Source organism: Varroa destructor, unplaced genomic scaffold (genome assembly GCF_002443255.2).
Source record: "Varroa destructor unplaced genomic scaffold, Vdes_3.0 BEIS01000004.1, whole genome shotgun sequence".
NCBI lineage: Eukaryota > Metazoa > Arthropoda > Arachnida > Mesostigmata > Varroidae > Varroa > Varroa destructor.
In genome coordinates, this window is record NW_019211457.1 from 52721829 (window position 1) to 52746256 (window position 24428).

General features: G+C 39.1%; 1 protein-coding gene across 2 annotated transcripts; it reads left to right on the plus strand.

The window, feature by feature from the left end:
• Positions 1–1658: 1658 nt before the first annotated feature.
• Atg101 (autophagy-related protein 101) lies at positions 1659–23754 on the plus strand. 2 transcript variants are annotated; one of them, XM_022802433.2, is made up of 6 exons: positions 1659–2987; positions 3094–3624; positions 16814–16891; positions 19681–19767; positions 20016–20414; positions 20944–23754. In XM_022802433.2, the coding sequence occupies exons 2-6, from the start codon at positions 3595–3597 to the stop codon at positions 21034–21036; spliced, it is 687 nt and encodes a 228-aa protein (XP_022658168.1). In that variant the 5' UTR covers positions 1659–2987; positions 3094–3594; the 3' UTR covers positions 21037–23754. The 2 variants fall into 2 exon arrangements, with proteins under 2 accessions (XP_022658168.1, XP_086843719.1); XM_086987593.1 differs by having other exon boundaries at positions 1659–2562.
• The last annotated feature ends 674 nt before the right edge of the window (positions 23755–24428 follow it).

Genomic DNA, 24428 nt, shown 5'->3' on the forward strand with positions numbered 1-24428 from the left:
TCAATGGATTACTTAGCATGAAGGAATAATAGGCCGTAAGACCTGATCAAGTTTTCTATCTGGCATGTAGAAAAGCTTCCTTTGAACTTAATTTGAGATAAATACCTATAGAAATTTCAGGAAATACTTACCCTTACAAAAATTTTCAGTAATTTTTAACTTACTTAGAGCCTTTCGAAACCCCCAGAAATAAACATTTTTAAATATAAAACCAGTTATCGTTGATTCATTAAATGATCTTTAGTTTCCGATTTGCGAAAGCGAATCATTCACCGTAAACTAAGCAAGCTCCTCTGAAGTCATACTTAATCTCATTCTGTTTAGGTGAAATCCGCTCCTAACCTCTGCTCTTAGCCTGACCCTCAAGACCGCCTAGTAAAGCTCGTTATTAATAATGACGGGATTGTAAGTGCATATTCTATCGTTATGCATACAATAATTCACTGTCCTACAATATACGATAATGACCATGTTACGCGCTTGAATTTCAAGACGGATTCACACGCTTGTCGGCAAATAAATCAGGCACAAATTTCTTACCTCGGATTTTATATTAAACAGTGTTGATGTTGCGCCAGTAACCTTAACAAGCTTGTTAACGTTAAATATTAACAAACTTGATAATGTTATTGATTAGTTTACTAAAAACTGGTAGGTTGAGATCTTGACTTCCAATGTAAGCGGAGAAATTTATCGACATTGTATGTTTACAGCTTCTCAGTGCAGCGTATTCTGGGGGATTTTCGAGTGAACATCTTAACAATAACAGCGTGCAAAAAGTAACTGTTTTCGTCTAGGTGTATTGATTTTTTCGTAGTATCATCATACTTATTAACACATTGTTGGCTTATGAGAACAGAAAGGTTCTGGAAAATTAGTGGAAAATTAGAAAAATATGTGACGATAGGGTAAATCTAAACTGAAGGTAAATGATGAGTCGGTTCTTTAAGGCGGGCAAGCTCTGGAATAGGATAAGGCCATATACAAAATCGGGACGGGAATTGGGAAATAATTGTGCGGGAATGGTAAACACGAAATATGTGAAAGTCATTATAATAGTTTAGAGGTTGTAAAAATGTTGAATTCCAAGAAAACAGTAGCTGGCTTACAAGAAATAGCGCTAACAGCAAAAGGTGATGTAAGAAGTAGAAAGCCTTTCAGCTGACTTTTATGACCATTGATTTTACAGAACTTATAACAGAGCACAGAGTACGAAGGATTGATAACATTTTCACATGCATTTCGTTTGATATCTAATGCTTGGACTACTGAATGATACTCAATTTGATGTTTGAATTTTAGTACTACTTCTGGAAAGCTGATATCTAAGGTACACATTTGAACCTTGCAGGTGCTATTTTAATAACAACATCCACCACATGCACTATCGTGGCGTATACGTATACATACGTTATTGTTGAACCCAGAAGTAGCTACAACCAGATGTAACCGCCATATCTTGGGTGCAATTTTTTTCTAAACTACACACTAATCGTCTTTGTTATCCAAAAATAAAAATACATTTATTTGTACGACTGTCTATCTAGCATTTTTTCGTTCTTTTATTACAATGGCCCATTTTTTAATTCTCCCGCCAAACAGGCTCATCGTTTGATGCCCTCACCAATTCCCTTTCCTTCAGCACAGCTGTGCGCTAGTCAGCCGATCAGAATCAACTGAGCAGCCACCAACTAGTTAATCAAATCGACAGTGGGGAGCTCCTTGATCATCCCTTAAACTCGTTTTTGTTGAGTTATTCAACGACCTTCCTGCCCTTTACCCCACACATCCACCATTTGTGGAGACGGTAACCCGCTGCTGACTGTTGCCTGCTCAATCTGGTAACCTGCCACTTCTGTCGTGGGCAGTATAGCTGACAATAAGTTAATGCTGTTAGGGCTGATCAAGTTAACGTTGCTGTTGGTGATGACGATGTCAACGGAGCACTAGCGATAATCAACGAAGAACGCTCGAAAGAGATCGAGGGAGGCTAACAAGCGAAGGCTTAGCTTTTCTTCATAAGTTGTGCTGCCGTTTCGGTCGCTCCTCACCTTCTTTTGAATGCTGGATAGTATGTGTATAGGTGTGTTTAGTGAGCACCCCGCGCTGTGCGATAGCGAAACGATAACAGATCATAGTGCCTACGGTGGAGTGGAGAAGATCGCTGAAGCGGTCTGCTGCTTGTGCTGATTCGTTGTAATCGCGCCGCCGCTAGCTGCCATAGCAGTCGTCGTTGTCATCACCACCGTTGTTTTTGTTGCAAACACGGCCAGTTCAGTGAGCGATCAGCTTGCTAGCGACGGTACATAGGCACAGTCTGGACAGCGAATTGCTGCTGGGGTCGCAGCAAAGAACTAGCACATCAGAAGTACGAAGCTGTGGTAACACAAGTCAGGCAATCGTCAGCTAACGCCAACGGCGTCAAAACCAACAGCCGAAAAACCCTTTGTAACAACGTCAGGGTGAAGGGGAGAAGGGGCTGCACGAGCGATGCAGCCGCCAGCGGCAGCGGCAGTAACAATAACAAAAGCTTGAACAGGAGCAGTGCTGCTGTTAGCACAGGTACAACTACTGTTATTGCTGCTATTAGAAGGCGACAAAAGCCAGTCGGGGTAGCAGGACATGGCGCAGATGTTGGCCAGCAGCGCTTATTGACGAATCCGGCTGAGCTAGACAGGCCAGATGAAAGAACGGCTACGACAGCTGAGCCGAGGCAGCAGCAACAAAAAAGCCAGCTGTAGCAATCCCAATACACATTTCGCTCTGTTTCGTCTTTGTCGACGCGGGTGTCATGTTGCTCTGCGTTACGGTACCAGTAATAGTCATAGCAGGAATATTCGCAGCAGTTTTATGTGCAGGTGGCGAGTGAATCTCGAGTGGACGGGCTACGTTCATCTACCGGGTGTCCGTTACAACAATCATTGCAATGAATAGCCTGACAACAGGCTGTGCATCTATCAATTAGTATAAGGAAAGCAGCAAATTGGGTAGTGTAAACGACAGCGTGTGTTTGCGTCGTTGTATTATGATTTGTGAGTGCGTCACGAGTTATTATTATTATTATTATAACGATTGTTTTTCCTCTCTGAGAAGACTGAGCCAGGTCTGATGAGATTCTATCCCCCGGAATTATCGTTGTATATACACCATCAGTTACCAAAGAAAAAAAGCTAGTAAGCGATGACGAGGTGGAGGAGTGCCCGAGGTAAACGAGCTGAAAACTTAACAATCTCAACGATCAACAACAGCATAATATCGTCGTTTCCCAAGTGACGTGCGGAGATTAGCTTGGTTTTTGTGATTGTCCCCGTTCTTGGTGTCTTTTTCATGTTGTCTTTTTGACACCTGAGCCTGCGTGCTTTATTGGTGATTTCGACGAGACGGCCGGCGTATTAGCAAGCGATTGTCCATTCATCTCATTGTGGTCAAGCCAGCTACAGTATCGAACCCGTCTCCGTTAGCCACACCTCCAAGTGTATTATTGGTTGTTCAGGTGACAGGTAAACACACGGTGTTGCGCCCATTTCATACTCGTGCAGCGTACCTAGCACCTGAAGGGATAGTGGCGGAAAGGAACCGATTCAACCCAGCGGGATGAACGCGCGTCACAACAAATTTGAGCTGGTAAGTAAAATTACACTCAATTTGTAAAGCTTCTTCCTTTTTGTGTATGTGGATGTGAGTGCGAGCTGAGTCCAGCCTGTATCGTCGGTGCATGTCTCTTTCTATTAGTGATTGTAAAATAAATGAACGAGATGGCAAATATTAGTTGCTCTCGAATTGGGCTGGTGGTAGACCAACTTTTTAAGGAAGTACACACAATAATATTCTATCCAGTAATATTGAAAAAAATATGGTGCCCAAATCAGAAGCATTCAACTGAGAACGCACGCAGTCTATAACAGATTGCATCTTCCTATGTTCTTACGTTGATCAACTCACTCAGGTATGGATAAACATGTGTTTCAATCGACCCATGTAAGGAGATAAGTGACGAGTAGATTCACTGCATAGATGTAGTAATGTCGTCCGGAGTTTTGTCTAGGCCTGTTTTTTTTTCTGGTGGTCATCGCAGCTGCCAGCTGGAACAATTCTCCATTCCAACAAATTCTGGTATGATGCTAAGGTGCACTCTGTTGACAGAGAAGCACAGTGGTTATAATTGTGGTTACAGTAGCAGTTGTGATAATAATTGAATTAGGATTCGTTGTAATGAAGGCGCAATGAACGTTGATCAACGCAGCAAACTGTCCTTCGTATTAGTCACTCACTAAATAAATGTGTTCTGCGCGGAAACATGTGCTGACGCGCTGCTTGTATAGAAGAAATCAGCGTCAATGTTTTAGTGAAAATGTGTGCATAAAATAGTCAAAGTAGCATTTCATGGTTTTCTCCAGCACAGCAGCTCTTTCCAAGTAAAATTTTGGTAAGCAAATCTTTAAATACATCCTTGCTCTCTGTCATTGACTATCGGGTCTGGATCGTTACTGATGCTGTGGTCATAAAATGGTGCTACCAGTTATCAGCAAAAACCGACGAGCAGCGGTGGACCGAATTTGAAGGAGAAAAGTAATCGCGTTGTATCCACATACATATCGTTCAACGAAGACAGACGAATTAACAGAGCATGTACAACTATCCTAAATATGGGAAAAGAATATAGCAATGGCCAGCGTAAGTGGTATAGCTGTTGTGATCAGATGCAAAGTAACTACCGGCCTAAGAAGCTTACGTTGTTTGCTGCTTTTAAGCGGATGCTCATCTTTTATTTAATGATTCGGTACGCTTCCGAGTTCCTAAGTGAATTACAACTTTGCGAACTTACGCGTATTATGCCGTTCTTTATCATGAGAGCTTGAAAGAGAGGGTCAATTAGGGTGTAAGACTTGCTTCCACTGGTTGACTACTGTGCTATTATTTATATCAATTTGCATCAAATGCGCTGTAGAAGAGTGTCAATAAAGCACTTAATTTCGAGTTAATTCCGGCTGCCAGACAAGCAAGCAAATAGTTCCTTGCAGGATTACAGAGCTCGGTAGCGGTTGGGGTTTTGTCTTGCATTCAGTCCTAGTATATTGTGTTCGTGTAGTCATAAATATTGCGTGTGTCTGTACGCTCGAGCTGTTTTAGCGAAGATTACGTGTACTATATGCTGCGGCTGAAGACGTTGTTATCAGTTAAAGTGCCACTTATGTCTGGTCTTGTCTTTGGCTGTATAAAACGCTCATATTGTCAAACGAGGGAGACGCAGTTTGCTTTACAACATTTAAGCCCGTCTTGTTCTAATGGTACTCGTCGAGTAGTGCTATAATAGCTGTAGTAATGAGTTTTGGGTTGTAATCGCGCCTCTGTCTGCTCACGTAGCGTATCGTCGTACTCGACAGATCAGACCGAATAAGCAATAACATGGCGACAAGCTCACACAAGCTTCCTCTGTTGCAGTTTTGTTGTGTACGCCGATGTATTCATCGGCGTTGCTGTTGTTCGCTTTTGCTTCATGTTATCCTTATTGTTGAGCCCGTTAATATGATTTACTGTAGTATATATATACTACTAAGTCCAGGGCCAAGGGTTTGTTCGACCCAAAACAACCCCTTGGAGACCACAGATAGGCTTATTTCTGTGTAAATGAAATGAGTTCTTCAAGGAAAGCTTGTCTGGAGAGTAGAGCCAATTAAGCGAGCACTTTTCCATGGAGGAGCTTAACTTTTACTTTACGACTTGCTCGACAATCGTTGAGAATTCCTTAGCATAAATAATTTACGAAATATTTATACTGGTATATCACTCGGTATAATAAATTCTAAATCACGGATGCAAAAATTGGATCCTGGCGTGGAATTTGATTTTTGCAATTTAATTATAAATCTATCATTTTTGTCCATGTTGTTTTTAATTTATGAAATATAGATCATTTTGATTCGTTTTGTTATGTGAATAAACACTTTTTTCTTTTACCAGATGGACGCAAAACGCCAGTTTAGCTAATTTGCGAAACAGTTGATAAAATCTAAAACACATCAGCATGTGTGGTTCCTGTCCTCCAACTCTGTGAATACTTTTTTTTGAGAAGATAGAGCTAATTGAAATGAAAAGTGAAATAATTGTAAAAAGCGACGGGTATAATTAGGTAAAATCTCCGACTTGTTCACGCGCACAATCAAAGGTCGATTATACGTGTAAAAGTGGAGCGAAACTAGTTTGGGTTCATATTGGTAATCGGTCTCAGTTGTTTCTTCAAGGAGTAGGATATATGCAGCACGGTAAGAACAAGTTGCAACAAAGTAATAAGGGCATTCATTCCAGCAAGGTAACCGTTTACTGGAACGAAATAATAGAGCGTTAAAGAAACGGACTCACGGATGCAAAATAAATTGACCAAATAGAGAAAATATAGTAGTTGGATGCTTGCAACGGGACAATCGAATCAATACAACTACAAGCGAATGTTCGTAAAAAGGTGCTGGTTTATAAGTTGAATACAACGTATATCGAATAGCATATAATAATAGTAGGATAGCTGATAGAATGACAGCAGGGCGCCAGTAGAACTGTTGGACGATTCCAATGGGTCAATGGAGCAGAAAAACTGCAACTAAATAAATAATTAATTAAACCATCCTAGAATAATTGAAAGTGCATATAATAGTGTTAGGTTCAGTTGAACGTCTATGAAAAGATAATAATTTGTATTAGAATAGCTTGGTAAAAGAACTGCAGGATGATACAGGGCTACATAAGGCAAAAAGTCATTGCTACAACGTAATTGTTGATGTATATTATAGTTTACGTCAGGTTTGGTATAACATTAGTAATAGCACAACAGACTGGATAAAACCCGTGTATTCGTATATTACGTATATATAATGTGGCTTTTGATAGAGAAACGTTGACACTACTACACCACGATAAATACCAACGTCTCCATCAGCGTCAATAATTAGGCGCGTTCCTGTGCTGTATCTATTGGTACTTATCAAATTGGACATGAACAGGAAAAACAGTAACAATAATAGGAAGATCAGTGAGTTCATTGCGTGGGTCATATGTATGCTCTGCGGGATAGTTGCAAAAGATTGTATCGAAGGCGGCGACGCCAGCAGCTGGTGACGAATACAACGCCGTCGACTAACTGACGATAGCTACAGCATCGCTGCATTCGACGGTCTCATACATCTATTTAATTAGTCGTTTCTCTGCATATAGTACTCGGTGTTGTTACACTAGATGGCGCTCTGTGGACAGGCGAACCTGCAGTCGATTAAGGCCTGAGATTACAACGAACGAAAACCTTGCCTCATTTTATCATCCCTCCGGCCGATGGCAGCAGAATATTCTCTCGGAGACACTGGACTGGCCAAACGAACGGTGGTGATGTTGATTGGGGAGAAACTGTGGCGTATGCGACGCTGTCACGATGCTTTTGCATCTAAGATTACATTGAGTATAGATTTTCTCAAAAAAAAAAGTGTTTGCTACTCCTAATGGACATGCATGTGAGCATATATGAATTCGTATGTTAGTAATCTACGAAACAGGCTTTAGCTAAGCTCAATGTTATCTTTTTCGTTTTGCAACAATATAATTTGCCTCACTTTTACAGAATTGATACTTATCGAAGTTGTTGTGACTTTTTCTAGAATAAGAAATTTGGAGACTAATGTAATGACTATAACTTATTTGGCTGATTTATTCATTATGTCAGAGCCAATGTCGCTAATTTATTAATAATAACTAAACTGTAAATATTTTTTTCCATATTTGCATGATTTGTTACAAATGACACTTCACAAGCTAAGCAATATGACATAATAGGTAAATTACAAAGCTCTTATGCACCTTATAGAAGATTATTTAAAATTTAAAACATACCTCTTCGTTTAATCTATCTTCGTTTTTCTAGTAATTCGTATATACATTTGTATTATTATATATATATACATAAAAAAATAAGGAAAATTCAGAAAAGTTTATCTCAGAGGGCAATAAATTTATTTTAAAATGGTCTCGACCATTCAGTTCAACGTCTTCTGAAATAATACATTTTTATCATTTTATCTAGTCTTTTTTGTTGCACAATAAACATAACTATTTGAATACCAATCTACAGAACAAAAAGTGGAAATAAATTCACTGAAGTGTAGCCTTTGATACCGTTTCGTTTTAGTTAATTTCGAGTTGGGTTTCGTAAATTTATAAACACCTTAAAACTGATATTCACTGTTGACTTTAGCGCAATAGTAGTGCTTTTGAAACTACGACAATAGAACAATAACAATGAATCAGATGATTATTTTTATACTAGGAGAGCACTTCATGTTGTCATTCTCTGAAAGGTTAGAATTGTGCTGTTCTAGACTAGAGTATCATTATGAGCCATTGTGCGTTTAGCTAGCCAATTAAGTGATGCGTTTCTTCATATCAAACATCATGACCATTATCGAATGAAAAAACATCTCATAACTATGTACCGCAGAATTGTATTTCAGTGATAGCATTAGTCCATTTTTGTTACCATGTTATTAATGTCACGCTAAATAATAATATATATTTTGAAAATACTATCATGTACTTTTTCATCGATCTATATCCGCTGGAGTTGTTGGAGCTCTACATGTTACTCTCAGCGTAAAACTATTATTTTTCTTCTCAGTTTTGCGTACATTTAGGAATCATCGGCCGCTATTGATGTAATTTTCGTTGTCTTCACTATCTGACTATTTTCTGTCACCTATAGGAACATGTTTTCAACTGGTATTTATATATGAAACAAAATAAAAATACAGTTATAACAGTGCAGAACAGATGAGTAATTAAAGAAAAATCTAACAAACTAATAATGGTAGAGGTAACAGTTGACGGCGTAGCTTAGTAGGTGACCAATGCACAACCATAAAAAAATAAGCTGTGAATCCTGCAGGTAATACTTTGTGGCATCAAAGTCACCCCAGCAACAATACTGTTGCTGCTTTGTTTGCGTCTGTGAAACGTCGTAACGTTTGTTGACAATATGTCCGTCTGGATGCGAAAATTCGGGTAGCTCCTAGCTGAATAGATATAATAATCTTCCTAAGGAATGGAAACGGAATCTATTTTTAAAATGCTAATATAATTGCATAACAATACCAATTATGTACTAAGAGGCAGATAAAAAAGGGTGGGAGATTTGTCGTTTTGTATTTTGTTAATAATGACGCCTTGCCTACTTTCCAACAATAATTTGTTACTACATACACAGTTTTGTTAAATGGAATTCCATCTGCGAAACAAAAAGGGTTATTCGATTATCATTCTTGTCAAGGCAAAAGACAGATACGACACGAGGATATATGCATGTTAACATGCTTTCACTTCTATCAGCAACTAATAATCACCGAATTACAAACCCGATGCCTCTGTATTACCTATAGATATTACTTTATATACTCGACTATATATGACCTCGATGTCATGCTAATTGGCTCAGAAGTGTAAAGGGCATATAGTTTCCTAAAGAATGTTTTACCAGAGGCATTACCTTAAAGCGACTCTTTATGTGTTCCGTTGAATTGAAAAAATAAAAGTGAAAATTTGCCCTGTAGGATGCTTGAAGTTAGCAATGGCACGATACGTGGCGGTATCAGTACACCTCAATTACGGACATAAAAGGTTCAGAATTATTTTGATTGCACCTGCTATTTTTGTTTGGTTTTGTGTTTTTTCGATTGTAGGAGGGCCAAATAGTCGCAGCTATCGGTCGATGGTTTGATTGTTTCCGGTAAACTCTGACAGCTTTTAGAGAGAATAACTGTATTCCGCAGAAGCAAACGAGTTCAGTAGCATTTCAAGCACATAACGGGTTCATATAGATGTATACAAATTTTACTGCAAACCGCGATTGAAATTCGACGGATTTTTTATGTATTGACCAGGTTCAAGGTTGAGAGCTATTGACGTCACGATATTTGCTTATGTGATAATGTATGGCATGTTATTGCTGCACCTGCCATTGTTGTTAAGGGGACCACACCCACCTCGAGACGCAACAGGCGCCTCTTCCTGAAGACACCAGATTTTGATGTTACTGGGCTTACAACGACAGGCATATAGCCACTCCCGACAACGACAACAAATGCAGTAATAACAACAGTTCCGTCATAGTCTGCCAGGGGCCCAGTACGAAAGGCCAATTAAGCTAGTAAGCAAGTTAGGCTATATGCAGCAGGATAAATCAGAGCTTTGTGTAAAATAAGCGGAACACAATTATGTCTTAAGAGCTATATACATATTCTGATTGTCGTTGTCAGCCGAATAAATTATTACAGATACAAAAAGAAAATGTACGGTTAAAACATCAGAGACCAGTTATTATGGCAAGGAACAACATTTAGAATTGGATTAATCGTAACTAGCTGTTTGGGTAACGTATCGCAGATTACTGTTATTATCAATGACTATAATATTCGGCATTGTATGTGTCCTGTAGATTTGCTGGGACGTAAATGATGGGAAGATCGAAATGAAAACATCGTGAAACTAATTATTCGTCGCAGTCGTGTTGCCAAATGCCGATAGGCAGCGTTAGGAGGAAAGTATTTAGGGAGTTCTTGTTGGACACAGACAAGAATACCCTCTGTGGCTATATACATAAACGCGAATGCACCTCGTAATGATATCGTGGTGTGGTTGACCTAGAAATATAAAATCAAATGTACTCAGACATTGGCTGCTAACGTGCTAAGTGTACAAGTGAAACAAGTATCGGTAGAAACACAGTCATTGGATAGTGCTGGACAGGATCACCTTGTCACAGGCGATGCTACAGTTCAACCCGGTCGTTCACTTACCATCGAAGTGTCGTCCATTAATAATTGTCAAGAAGATTATCCTTGTTACAATCGCCAGCGAGAAAATATTGCCGTAATTGTGCCCCCATGGGGAAGCAGGATGCAGAGTTAAAAAATGGGATGTCGAGATAAAAAAATACTGAGAGCGGGCAAAGGAAAGTTTAAATTAGTTCCCGTAAATAGATTATCGTTTTTGGGATACTAGGCGTTTTTAGGGTTGAATTGAGCGCTTATCATTTTTTCGTTGTTAGTATTTTATTATTTTTTTCCTGATTAAATGTTACTGTATTATCTGTACAGAACAATATGTATATATTTGTTAGACTCAAAACGACTTCGTACAGTGGTCGGCTAAAGTTGATTTTTAGTGGGTGAATTAGTTCTACATTTCAGGAGATCTGTGCGGAGGATACAGCAGGGGATTTGCTTTTTCTATAGAGCGTAATATTAACTTCTTTCTAATTTTCCACATTTGAAAACGACGCCACACCACAGTTGACAGACACCGAGACGTCCACCAATATCGCGTGATGATATTTCATCAAATATACAAATGTATATTTTTTTAAACATTGTAATTCATGAACAACTACTTGACGTGCAAAACTTTGTCTACCTATATTTTGGCAGTAGCTAATAGTCCTTAATAATTTTTTGTCCATTAAAGATCGAGCAAAAACGGCCCTATGCGTTCACGTAATCCATAATACAATACACACAATAATATTTCAGTTTTATTTCGCGTTCGGACCCAGCATTTGACCGTTTGATTAGATTTTGTCTGATATTGCTGTATTGAATTTTAAAACTGTTCTAGACTCAATTGATAAAGAACAAGGCTCAATAGAATAGCTCAAAATGTCTTAATTACTAACGGGAGGCAAAGATATAATTATTACTTTAAATCTGTTAAGCAAGTTAATTTGCTGCTTAGAGTGCTTCTTAGAAAAAAAAAGAGATTTGACTTTTCCAAGTTTCTTATTCAGATAGGACGTAAAGCATCAATTCGAAAGTATTTAAGGAAGCTCATCAATGCTTTTTACACAGTTTCCTTCCGAAAGGCAGTGAGATAAACCAATAAAAGTGATGAGAAAAATTGGTTAGGCTAAAGCAGTTTTCCTTGCGATGAATAGATTGTACACTGAGGCAACAAAAATATCTGTTATAGGTTAACAATTTTTGAAACGCGTGCATGCTTGACTTTATCATGCTTTTCATTTGCAATTCTGCTTCTTGACTGAACAACAGGAATCAAGGAAACAGTAGAGATGATCAGACTGTTATGTTTGATCTATGGGTGAAAGCAAAGCCCGTTTGTGTCTATTAAGGACGAGTTGAAGCTGCAAAAGCCGCTCTGAATTTGTGCGTCGAATCTATTGTTATTTTTTTAAGCAAATCTTATATAGATTGAGGTACTTTAAGCGATTACGTATGAAAAAAAAAACGTCCTTTCTTTTAAGAACAATTATTGGCAAGTACTAGTTGGATTGGAAGTTGTTTGATTAGTATATCTGTAACCTACAAATTTTTTTAGCATTGGCTTAGTGTACCCCCGGTGACACTTTGCCGTACGGGTAACCGGGAAGTAAAAATAACACTATCGATACTGAAAGGTCTGCTCCTTGCGGTAACTCTCATTCAGTTTACGAGCCACTTCATGGTACGGCCATGTAGCTATGGATGTGTTGTACCCAATGTGCCGTTTGGCATTGCATGCTTGACTCCCCTTCGACTTTTCTTGGCGAACGGTTTCTTAATCTTCTCACTAGAGATTACCTAAGAAGTCTTCTATTCATGCGTTTTTATAGCATCGGTAGGGAAGGACCGTCATAATAAACAGGTTTCCAGCTGCCATTTAGCTGCGCCCTACTCAACGCCCCTTAGTGACGTCGGGGAAATATGAAGTATAGAAGCACAGCTCTTGAAAAGACAACGAATTTATCTCTTTTCAGCTAAAGGCAACTTCCATAAAGAATATAAATGTATATATTATATATGTAGTCTTATGCTAGTTATACACTGTGTTTGCCATTTTACTACTCCATATCCAGATCCGGTTCGAACATAAAACAATAGATAAAGCACCCGGGTTAATACAGTAATTGCTGCACGGAAGCAATAAAACTTATCCGCTGAAGTTATCAATGTTCGTCCATCGATTAACACTCTTCCTACCCCTCTTTGTGACGGGAGCTGGTTGCCCATTATGCCCGAAATATCGTGATTGGGAAAATCAGATGGCAAAAATCACCATTTGATTATAATGGTGCAACCACTTCACTATAAGTGTGCACAGACAGATGATATAGTGTGTGGCGATATCTATCGACTCGGACTAAAGAAACTTACATAACTTATAGAATAACACTGAAAAATTTAAAGAGTGCCATAATAATTATTATTGCATAACCCTCTACCATCTAACTAATTTGATAATTAGTTTAGGTAGTTTTTAAATCAATGGTACTGGCAATGTGGAAAAGAGGTATCTCTTTAGTAATCTTCCTTAGCAGGTATATATGTAACGAAATGCTAAGTGATCTCATTCCGTCGATGCGGAGACTTAAATGTGTCATCGTTAAGAATTTTTGACGACAGTCGCTCCTTGAGAGTGCCACATTTGCAGGTGGCAATTCCTGCCCCTCTCACAACCTGTGCAACTGCTGCTATCCCCTACTGCAGCCTTGCCTATTAATCAGCACTGATAAGATATCTGATATCGAATGGCTCAAAAATACGGACGCCACTTTGAGAAGGTCTGGATCGGGTTGTGGTTAAAACCGTATCAACATAAAATCTGCTGTTGTCTCCTTTGACTAGATTGAAAGAAAATTGTGATCACGATGTTTCGTCTAATCCAACTTTAATTACCATTGTTTACATCATGAATGAAGAAGGTTTTGAATTAAACGTTTCAGCGTTTGATATCTGAAGCTGAAAAGTGACACGACTCGATCGGGCTGATTTGTGATCCAAACTGAGTATAGTGCAATAAATTGATAAAGAAATTTAATTAATTTTTAATTAAGAAATTTAATTAATGTAACGCTTGTGCGGTTTACGATGCCAAAATACCTGTACAAATAGAAGAGCCTTTAAGCCGATCATGAAGTGCGTGTGTTGTGTCATGTATATTGTAAAGTGCTTCAGATATGCATTCTGTTTATTTAGACCTTGCTAAAACAAAGCATTTTTTTTTATGTCCATGCAAGGCATAATGTAGCGAAGTATTGCAGTTTCTAGCAGCATGAAATAGTTATTATCAGTAAGGTTTGAAGTATTGCGTAACAGCTTCAGGAGAGATTACGGCGCGAAAAAATACCACGGTGTTTAGCGGATTCTGGACTGAGTGACCGTAGAGAATAATTGACGGTAACGAGGGTTTCAACAGTGTAGACTATGGGCCGGGAATAAACGCGTTGTTATAAAAACACGCGTCAGGGTGCAGACATACATTCTGTTGGGGCAATGGCTGAGAATATGATTGACATTGGAAATATTTCGGGTGAACGCTTTGTGGGTTTTGCAAAACTCTGGAAATTAATGTTTAAAGAGTTTTAAGATTTATCTGAAGGATTTTATCTTGAATATGCGGCTTGCGTTTAATCGATTGAGCCGATTTTGGAAGAAGAGTTACTAAAACGTGCATAAAGATGTGCGTGTTATTATGTATAACGCAAATGTGGTTATTATCAAAGGACGAATTAATCCAACTGACAGACAGCAAGGGTTTCTATCGCTTCCTCCTTCGAAGCGTTTTGTTTATCTTTGGAAGCAACAAAATGATTCTTACTATGAAGTGACACAATGTTTAGGTACTTTGAACAGTATACTCCCTACGAGTAACGATTGAATGGGTCGTTCGAAAAGTATTGACTTAAAAGCATATGTCTCAGGTAATATAGTATGTGTTGTGGTATATTTTGAAAACTAATGGATGGGGCAGATGTGCGAAAATTGTTTAAATATTTGTATTCAGACTTGAAAATAAGCGAATTTTCCGCAGAAATTCACTGTAAGTTACAATTCCATTACGATAACGACATAAATGCTGCCCAGGTCCATAAAAATGTGTGTTGTTTATGATCAAGATTCAGTACCTAAAGGTATCTGTCATTTTCGTTCTCAAAATTTTAATGTGATAAATGTTTTTCATAGTGATTAAGGAAATTATTGCGAGACATAAGCAAGACCTAGACGTGAGTAGCTATGAATAGCCAAGACACTAAATATCTACCGCTAAAGGATTTTATAGGATTTGAAGAAGGACTGCAAAAACAAGCCGATGTTTAAGCGCCTCACCAATTGACGTAAACAAAGTTACTCGGTTGTATTCCCATCTGCGCAACGCAGCGAAGTCGAGCCATATTTAAAGCTGTTGATTACGGGCGACAAAAAGTGAATGAGATACGACAATAATGTGCGAATCAAAAAAAAAATACGTTTTGCAGTCTGTGGTAAAGCCCAGATTAACTTTCAAGAAGGTGGTGCTGCATGTTCGATGATATTAGATAGGATTCGTGCATCATGAGTTGTGGTCACCCGGCAAAACACTGGCTTCGAATCTTTAATGTCAACAAGTTTTACAACAAATCATCGAAAAACATCGATCAGAACTAATGAACAGATAAAGCGGTGTCTTCCACCATAACAATGCCAGTAACGTACTTCTTTAGCTATCTGGCTAAAATTGAGAGAACTGGAACAGAAAATTTTAATTCATACGCCGTATAGCACAAACCTTGCACCGTCAGACCATCATCTGTTTTGGTCTTCGCAGGATGTTCTTAGTAAGGTTAATTTAACTTCAATAAAGGGATACAAAGACCACTTACCACAATTTTTTGTCCAGAAATGTTACGGTAATAGGCTCATGGTGTAACCAGAGAAATGACACGAAAGTCACCATTCAAAGCGCCGCATATTTAGTTTCGTAATAGTATTTTTCGCACTTTGTTTGAAAACCCAATATTTGATTTACTACCTACAGCCGTATGATCATCGTGATCGATAGTGAATAAATTCTTCAGATCAACGTTCGATTGTCTACTGGATACTCACTCTGCCCATCTGTTTACATTAAATACTGCTATGTTCAGTCAATTCTAGTGAACCTATGTGCCCAATGCAAAAAATTCAAGAAAAAGTCTGTTGACTTTTTATAGCACAAAGATCTCTTGTGAGAGTTCCCTACTCATTTAGTAGCAGCATTTGCAGCAATAGCGTCCGGTCAAATCGGTATTTCTAAGCATTAAAGCCTTCAGTTTGTCTGACAATCTAAAACAAGCAAAAATTGTCTTCTTGTGCGGCGTGCGAGCGATTCACGTCTGGTAACTTGATTTTTTGTTGGAAGACAGGAAATCTATATAAACTAGGGGAAGTAAACTGTCCCTTGGATAGTGCGGTGGTAACGTCGTTGCCTACTAATCTTGAGGTCTAGGTCCGAAGTCGTGTGCAGACACACTGTTTCGTTCAAAAAGAAAAAGCTGTGGAAGATGTAAAACTTTAAGCATATATTTAGAATAACTGAACGAAAACGCACAGGACGAAAACGGGGTGGACTTTTACAACGATTCTCGGTCGTCTCGATGAGATAACATTCGACGTTGTTGTCCACCTATTACTGATTTATGAACATAGTTAGAGATTTATTTTGTTTAGAACCTTTGATCGAAATTCGAGCTGAATTCTATTTAGCGTATAATAGAAAGCTAGTGAGGTCACTCCCACTGGGTTCGAATCAGGCTTTGACCAACTTCTCACCGCCGACTGTAATTAGAAATGCCTGCTCGTTCGTCCCTTGCTGTGCAGGAAAATCGACTATTAGCCGATGTCAAATAGCTCTCAAACAGTAACTATCTTTGAGCAGACAAAGACCACTAATGACCACAAGTCTTGCCGACAAAAGAATCAATTAACTAAGAAGTTATTTGCTTGATTGCTGTTAACATGATGATGTTTGCTTGATTGCTGTTTGATGTTTTCAGACTCTCGAAGGGCGGCAGGTGCAAGAAGTTGTCACCGGATTATTTCACACCCTTCTTTTTTACAGATCAACGGGGAAAGTAAGTTTATATTTTGTTTCGTTAGAGACATCTATACTATCGATAGACCTTACACTTCAATTTCATGCCTTTCGTTATTCGTCTTGTCAAAATAACATGCACTAATAGAAAATTGGTTATGGAAAAGCAGCTTTATATCGTGGCGTTTCTACTAAAGGATATCATTATGGTTGTTTGTCAAAATGCGCAGGTTAATTCTCTGCAGTGGGAAATTTCGATAGTGCTATGCTGCAAGCGGTACGAACTTGATTGCCCCGACGACTTTGCGATGCATTGCCTGTATGTCGTATGGGGGGGGGGAGAGGGGTCACCTTTCACGGCTCCCAGATATTTATCTGGTTGTACGTCTAGCCATGTTTGAATTGGCACTGCGACTGCTTGCTTAATGTCCGGACAGTGAACGCTTCAAGCATCTTTCTATTTCGCGGTATCTATGACTCCACAGCCGCTAAGTCTGCTGCTGACGTGGACGATACGACTGCGGTATTGTGAATTTGTTCATTAATTCATTATCGAGCAAGAACGCTTGCCACTGTATCCTTGCCGCTGCTGCTACGGCTGCCAATGCTGAGTTGAAAGAAGTTTATCGACCTCACCACGGTGGGTGTCGACGTCACGCAGGCTGGCGTTGGCGGCAACAGCAGCGCCCAAGTTTGTTTAGGTGTTGACTGTGATGTAAATTTGACAAATCCGGGCAGACGGTGGGCGGCAACGTGAGGCCAAAAAGAGCGCCAGAAATATGCCATTTGCTATTTTTTGATTGTTTCTTGGATGTGTACGAATGAAGAAGATATTCGTGTTGCAACTAATAATGTTCTTTACTTTTCTATATGGTTATACGGCTTATTTATGACATTTTCATAAGTAAATACAAAGGCACAAGGTCTAAATCGAAATAATGTATAGGTCTTAGTTTGGAAGCTATTACACCCTTTTTCGAGATCAACGATATCAGGAAAAAGCAATTTGGTGGAGCAGAAGATCTTAGATTTTTCATTGCTATTCCTGACTGGTAGTCAGGATGCTTAGAAATGATTCTAGTTGCACACTAGAAAGTCGTACGTTAGATTCGGCACGTACTATTCTGCTTTCAACTTGATAAACAGAAACTAATTTTAGGACTGAAAACGTCAGAAAGGACCATTAGGCATAAATCAGTATAACAAAAATATCTAGATAAATAAATGTGCCTTTATTATATCCTCGTCAGTTACTCACTTTTATATAACAGTACTTATTCCAAACGTAATCTCCAAACGTACGTTGTTTTCATCTTTTCACTTCTGCCGCAGTCCAGTTTGTCCAATCTACGCGAGCGACCTCAGACAACAAAGCAGCCTCATGACGAATAATTATTAGTAAAAAGCGGAGCATTTTTGATCTATTTCTGAAGTAAGTGGCGCTTGTGTAGCACGCACAGAGGCACAACTACGAACAGTGCGCCATCTGTTCAGCTTATGCATGTTTTTGCCGCGTTGTAGCAGGCATCGCGTGGGCTAGGCAATGTCTGCCCGTCCTGTTAGTTACGTTGCATAGTTGTTGCACTCTTGGGACATTTCTTTCTTCCACGACTTCAACAACCTTTCTGACTCGCTTAAACGGTGATAATTCATGTTGTGCGGTAATCACCTACCATTTCATCAAAATCGAAATCCGGCAAACTATAGGGCTTTAACACCAAGATCACAAGCGGTGCCAAACTAGCGACTGATACATCAAAGAGGGCTAACGAGCATGTTTTCTCAAAAACGCTCGGTGGCAGCTTTCTTTTGCCTCATAGAAGACACGTTTCGGGCCTACTTAATTTAACTGAATACGATTCATTCTCTTCGTAGAAAGAATACGTGAACATTTTTAAAACAATCTAACACAGCTTTTGATGCAAACGAAGCACTAATGATATCTATGATATACTGACTATCTGTATAAATAGAATAGAACTAGGAAAGTCGCGCTGTTGGATCGGCCTGTTCTAGCAGACAATCGATGTGACAGCGTTTTTAACGCGCGCATTGAAACTGGAACACAATTGCAAAAAAAGACGAAAGCAGTAGATGCCTTTGTAGACATGGAATTTATTTTGCTGGCCAAGGTGAACGTCACAGTCACAGAAGTAGCGTGAGAGTGATAACTACTGAACTTTGAAGTTAACTCAAGTCTAAATTCAGTTAGCAATGCAAAGATCAAAAAAAAAAGTACAACGCACAACAAACAGCGAGCTCTGAGTATCTCGATAGGTACCGCGTAAAACTGGGATTTTGTAATTAATGTTTGGGCAGTACAATTTAGCCCGATTTCGATTTTGTCATGAATTTCATATTTGTGTCAAGGATAGGAAAAAGGTCAATAGGAAGTCTGCAATAGCTAGGCACGATACCAATGGGCTTGTATTTTAGAAGACTTTTTACATTTTTATTACTCACGCTCACACTCATGAAATGAAAATGAAATGAGATTTTTCCTAAAATAAATAACTCGGCACAAAGTGCTCTATGACTCAGACGAAGTACTGTTTTACATAAGCCGTCATCTTGCTAAAAGAAGCGGGGAAACTTAAATGCTTCGTCTGAAAGACTGGCTGATCCTAGAACTTAGGATGACTTGAAATACCTTCTAAGAATAAATCACTGCCTGCGATGGGCTTAATTTACATCCCTTAGGTAAACTCACCGAGTAGTCTACCCGCCCTGTACTTACTCATTAAAAAGTATTCCATTAACCTAAACACTTGCTGCTTTATCAGTCACAATTTTGCTATCATTTTTTTTTGTATTTTGGTGATTTTTCAGTATCATTTTAACGAGAATGGCTCGAGCTACCGTATCGGAACAATCGGATTCGAGGATGTGGCCTGCGATTTTATTGACTTTACATATGTACGTTCAATCAATTTTTCTACTCCGCTCATAATACAAACATCCACAAAACTCGTAACCCCGTAAGAGCATGAGACCGATGCCATTTCTGGTATTCTCATTGAATTATCAAGACATGCGCCAGCCTCAAAATGAGTCAGCTTCAGAGGGATAATTTAGTCAGATCATTATATAACAGCTGCCACTGGACGGTTGCGCAAATGACGGCTTTTAAGAAACGATACTGCAATTGTTTTGCGATTTCACAGGTACGCTGTTCATCGGACGAGCTAAATCGTGACTTGAACAAAGACGTATCGGGTTTTAGCAATGCGCTGCGGAACGCAGAAGCCGACGGGAGCGGCGGTGCCCGGGAGGGACAGATTCAGTTGGAATTTTACCAGCGGAAGAAAAAGAGTCGCTGGACCCTATTCGAGGAGAACATCCCATGGGAAGTATGGATGCTTAAGGTAAATATCGTAAAGCTGCCCAATGAGGCGGAGCGGCAAAAACAACGCTGTACTGCCAGCGAAGAGCTAGCTGATGCTATGTTTACTGTAGCAACATCGATGAACCGTAATGAATACGTTCCCCGGACGAATCGGGCAGAAGATCTTGATCTTATTTTCAACACTCGATACACCGATATTCAACCATACCTATTCAAGGTTAGTTTACCTTTATCAGCACATCTATGCGGGTCTCTATGGCAATTACATATAGCTCATTAGCTTAAGGTTTAAAACTGGGCATTGACACTTTGTTCGTTCCGTGCAGAAAGCTGCCGCCAGCCATTTGGAGCAGCGATGCTCAATTCAAACAGTACTGGACGTAAAACAAGGATAATTTTTGTGGGAGAAATGAGCGGACGATTTCGATTTTCCGAAAACAACTGTTGTGCGAACTAATGCTAACTAAAGCTGAACAGCGTGAATGTTTGTATTTGCAAATAGCTCATTATATGTTACAGCTGTGTGACAACGAAATAACAAGATGTCTTACGCGCGGACGTTTGTAGGGACTAAAACTTTTCAGCATCAATATTCTATTGAGTTAAACTAGCGTCTAGTCATTTTTTAATATCACACCCGTAAACTTGAAGTTCCACGACGGTCGTCTAATCCTCTTATCTAATTCTTACAAGTCACTATTACTAACGAAAAACTGTTATTTCACGCTTGTAATAATGTTTGGTAGGTGGGATACCAGACGGAGTTCGATGCGCAATCTCCCACACTACAAAGTACCTTCAAGAAAATGTTTCGAGGTACAATCGCCGACTTGCTCTAAACCTTGCTGGAGGCCGTTTTCAAGTTACGAACAACTGATTCGTCGTGTCGAAATTGGATACGCTTTGACTAAATTTACGCCTTTGATACCAATGCCCATAAACAAGATAAAAACAAGAAGCATGAAAGGCTACAAGGTACGCAAGTGCGAATAAATGCAAACCGAGGACATCAGCGAACTGAGCATACTGTGGAGTCAAAGTAAAATTAAAAACGGCACTATTAGCGAACTTTAGCGGGCTGAGTTCCGCTATGAGCCGTTACCTTGCCATGGGCTATTAACGATCATGGTCACGACTACGACAGTGAGCAGACTTCGGTCCAATGTGTTTACAAATTTGTGTTCATCGATTTTGAGTTATGCCGCGTACGTTTTTCAATCTGTTCGTACTTCGTACCGATGGTGACCGAGTTAGGCAATGTGGTTGAAATACGCACCTCCGAATATAAAATACGAAACAGAAGAGCAAGTGAACATTGTACTATTAGCAGTGCTGATGGAGAAATATTTGTTGCTAAGGCTTGAAGCATGCCATTCAACTTTGCCGTCATATACGGAAGAAGAGGAGAGTACACGTAACTTTTGAGGGACACATCTGATGGGATAGACTTAGAAATTAAGTACGAAGCTAAATCTATGCTATTTAATTTCACATTGGCAAGATTCGGTAGGATAGATAACATGAGACAAATGACATAATCTAACATGAAGGGGTAACCATATGGTGAGAATAAGTAGTATAAAAACCAACATACGGAAAAGTCGCCGAAGAAATTCTCGTTCGAGATCAACACAGGCCTTGATGAATTTTACATCTACTAAGTTCGCATAGAAGCGGACTGGAAACTAATCCAAATAATGGAGTAAGCGGAGTAGATCGTACACTGAATCGTTCCAAGGAACACGAAGACAAACGCTTTTGATTTGATTGAGACAAAGTTTTTGATTACGACGACAGATCTTGACTGAGAAGGGGACAAAATGATAGAAGGTCAAGGTAAAGGGAAGTCGAAATGATAGAAGCTTATTGCAGGAGGAACCCGTAATCATCAAGGAAGGGCACAACGCTTAGAAAGTTAGAGTTTTACGGCCTGACAAACAGAGGGAAAAGTAAGCGGCGTCTGTGAAGGGGTTTTGAGGACGATTATCGGGATGTGCTTCAGTGAAAAAAAAGATAATCATTTGAGTGGAGCTATTGCTTATTATATCTACTATACAGGTATTATGAGCAAACTTACTAATGATACTAATAGAAAGATGAATAAATATAATTGGGCAGACGTCAGACGAAACAACAGGGGGATATGGTCAGGCGGAAAAAGAACTGGCCATGTACCACGATTTCAATATGAGAACAGTTACAACAACAACAACAACAACTGTAAGAAACTATTGCTCTTATTGAGTGATACTATTATATTAATTATTTTGATGTAGATACTATTATTAATTCATATAATTACTACCTATTAACTACCACCATTAGCACTAGTACTCCTTTTACGATCACAACAAACAGATCTAACCACCCTATGTACATTGTCACCACTGTATGTCAGTTGTATATATGACAAAATGGAGCAAAGACCTAGGTGATCATCCTGTTATGATTATTGAAATCATATTAGTCAGCTTACAACAATTTTGAGAATTATACACGATCGGGGGGTAGGAACACAAGGAAATAGCCGATATGAGAAACCATGCGGAAGAAGCGGCCGGCGAGGGAACGTTGGGGAAAAATGCCGAGAACATGATTGAAGAATAGGCGAGGTAGCAATGGAAAATTAAGAAGCTAAGAAATAGTTCGGCAAGGAGCAACACGATGGGCTAATAACACATGGCAACAAGTTGATCATGGGAACATATAGAGCCATGAGAAGTCATCTGATCGCACATGACGAAAAAAGTCTGCTCTAATTATTGTTATTATAACTACTGCCTAGGATGGTTCGGTGACAATAAAGCAGGCCATGGTCGATCCCACGGAGCATAAATAAGAAAAATAGAGAAATAAAAACAGACAAGGTAGTACTGAGGCGTTGTAGCAAGTAACATTGTCTAGAATTGTCATATATATATATACACACTGTCTTGTAAGGAAGTCATCTGTTCTAGTAGGACTGATAACTTGGAGCGAGTGACAAGCCTCTCTCACGCTTATGTACAAGAAGACGAAGAAGCGGCGGTGATTCTTAAGAACACGAAACGTATTCAGAAAAGAAGAAACTTCTTTGGACAAAAAGCAACAATGGTAGACGTTTCATATGTACGTTTAAGCGGGCTTGCGGTGCCCCTTCGTCATGAAGCCCTTTAATAGCAAATTGACGGAAACGATTTCGAGACAATGAACATAAAGGGAAATGGCTGATACTGTCTAGTTTTTTTGTCGTTGTAGCAACAAATATGCCGACGCTAATAATGATTAGTGCTGATAATTGTCGTAGTAATTAATAAAACGCTGATGGTCATAATCATAAAGGGAAAAGATGATTAGAGTGAGATGAGTGAAAGGAATATATAGGGAGCGCGCAGTTTTGAGCAGGCCGTTTGATGTGATCAATTGAAATAATGGCAGCGAAGGCCAGAAACTAATAAATACTGATAAAAAAAGTATGAAAGATAATGAAAGAAGTCTATTGTAAAGCGAGCACGCGAAGTGAATGCGGACTCAACAATAAAAATAAGGAGGACGGTTTTCCACGTGATACCTAGTTACCAGGATGATGTCTTTGATTACTTATTAAGTATTGGATAGACGCATAATTGGTGTCTACTTTGGCCTATTGACCTTTTTCCTATTCCTTTGTTAGTTAATACTCAATGATAAACTATTGGAAAGACTTTTTTTGCTCCGATACGTTTTGTTGCAGCATTGATTTCATATCAAAAAATGTCGTGTTCGACTTCAAGCATGGCCACGATGGTGACTGTAGACTGTTTTCAATGGGTCTTAATTGTCTTTTTGCAAAAGATGATTTTAGGAAGCTGAAGCTTGAACAATCTAGAATGCACGCAACGATTGATACGCGCCATAAGTTTCATGGATTACTTTCGCATTTGTTTGATACTAAAAAGATATATGAAACAACAGATGAGGACTAGACAGGGCTGTTTTTATCCACACGATGGACCGCCAATCGCAAGCTGAAGTACAATTCTATGATCTGGATGAAACGATGACAATAACCTTTTAAGAATACGAAAACGCTCTTAGACGCTATATAATGCTAGATCTTCAAAAGGAAAGAGAAGCCGCATGCAGAAACAGCCACGACTTATACACCGACCTAATAGAGAAAAAATGGAGGTACTGTTTTCTTGCAGAGAACTACAAGGTTAATTTTCTTTTTTAAAACACATAACTTATTCTACATGTCTATTGTTAGTTT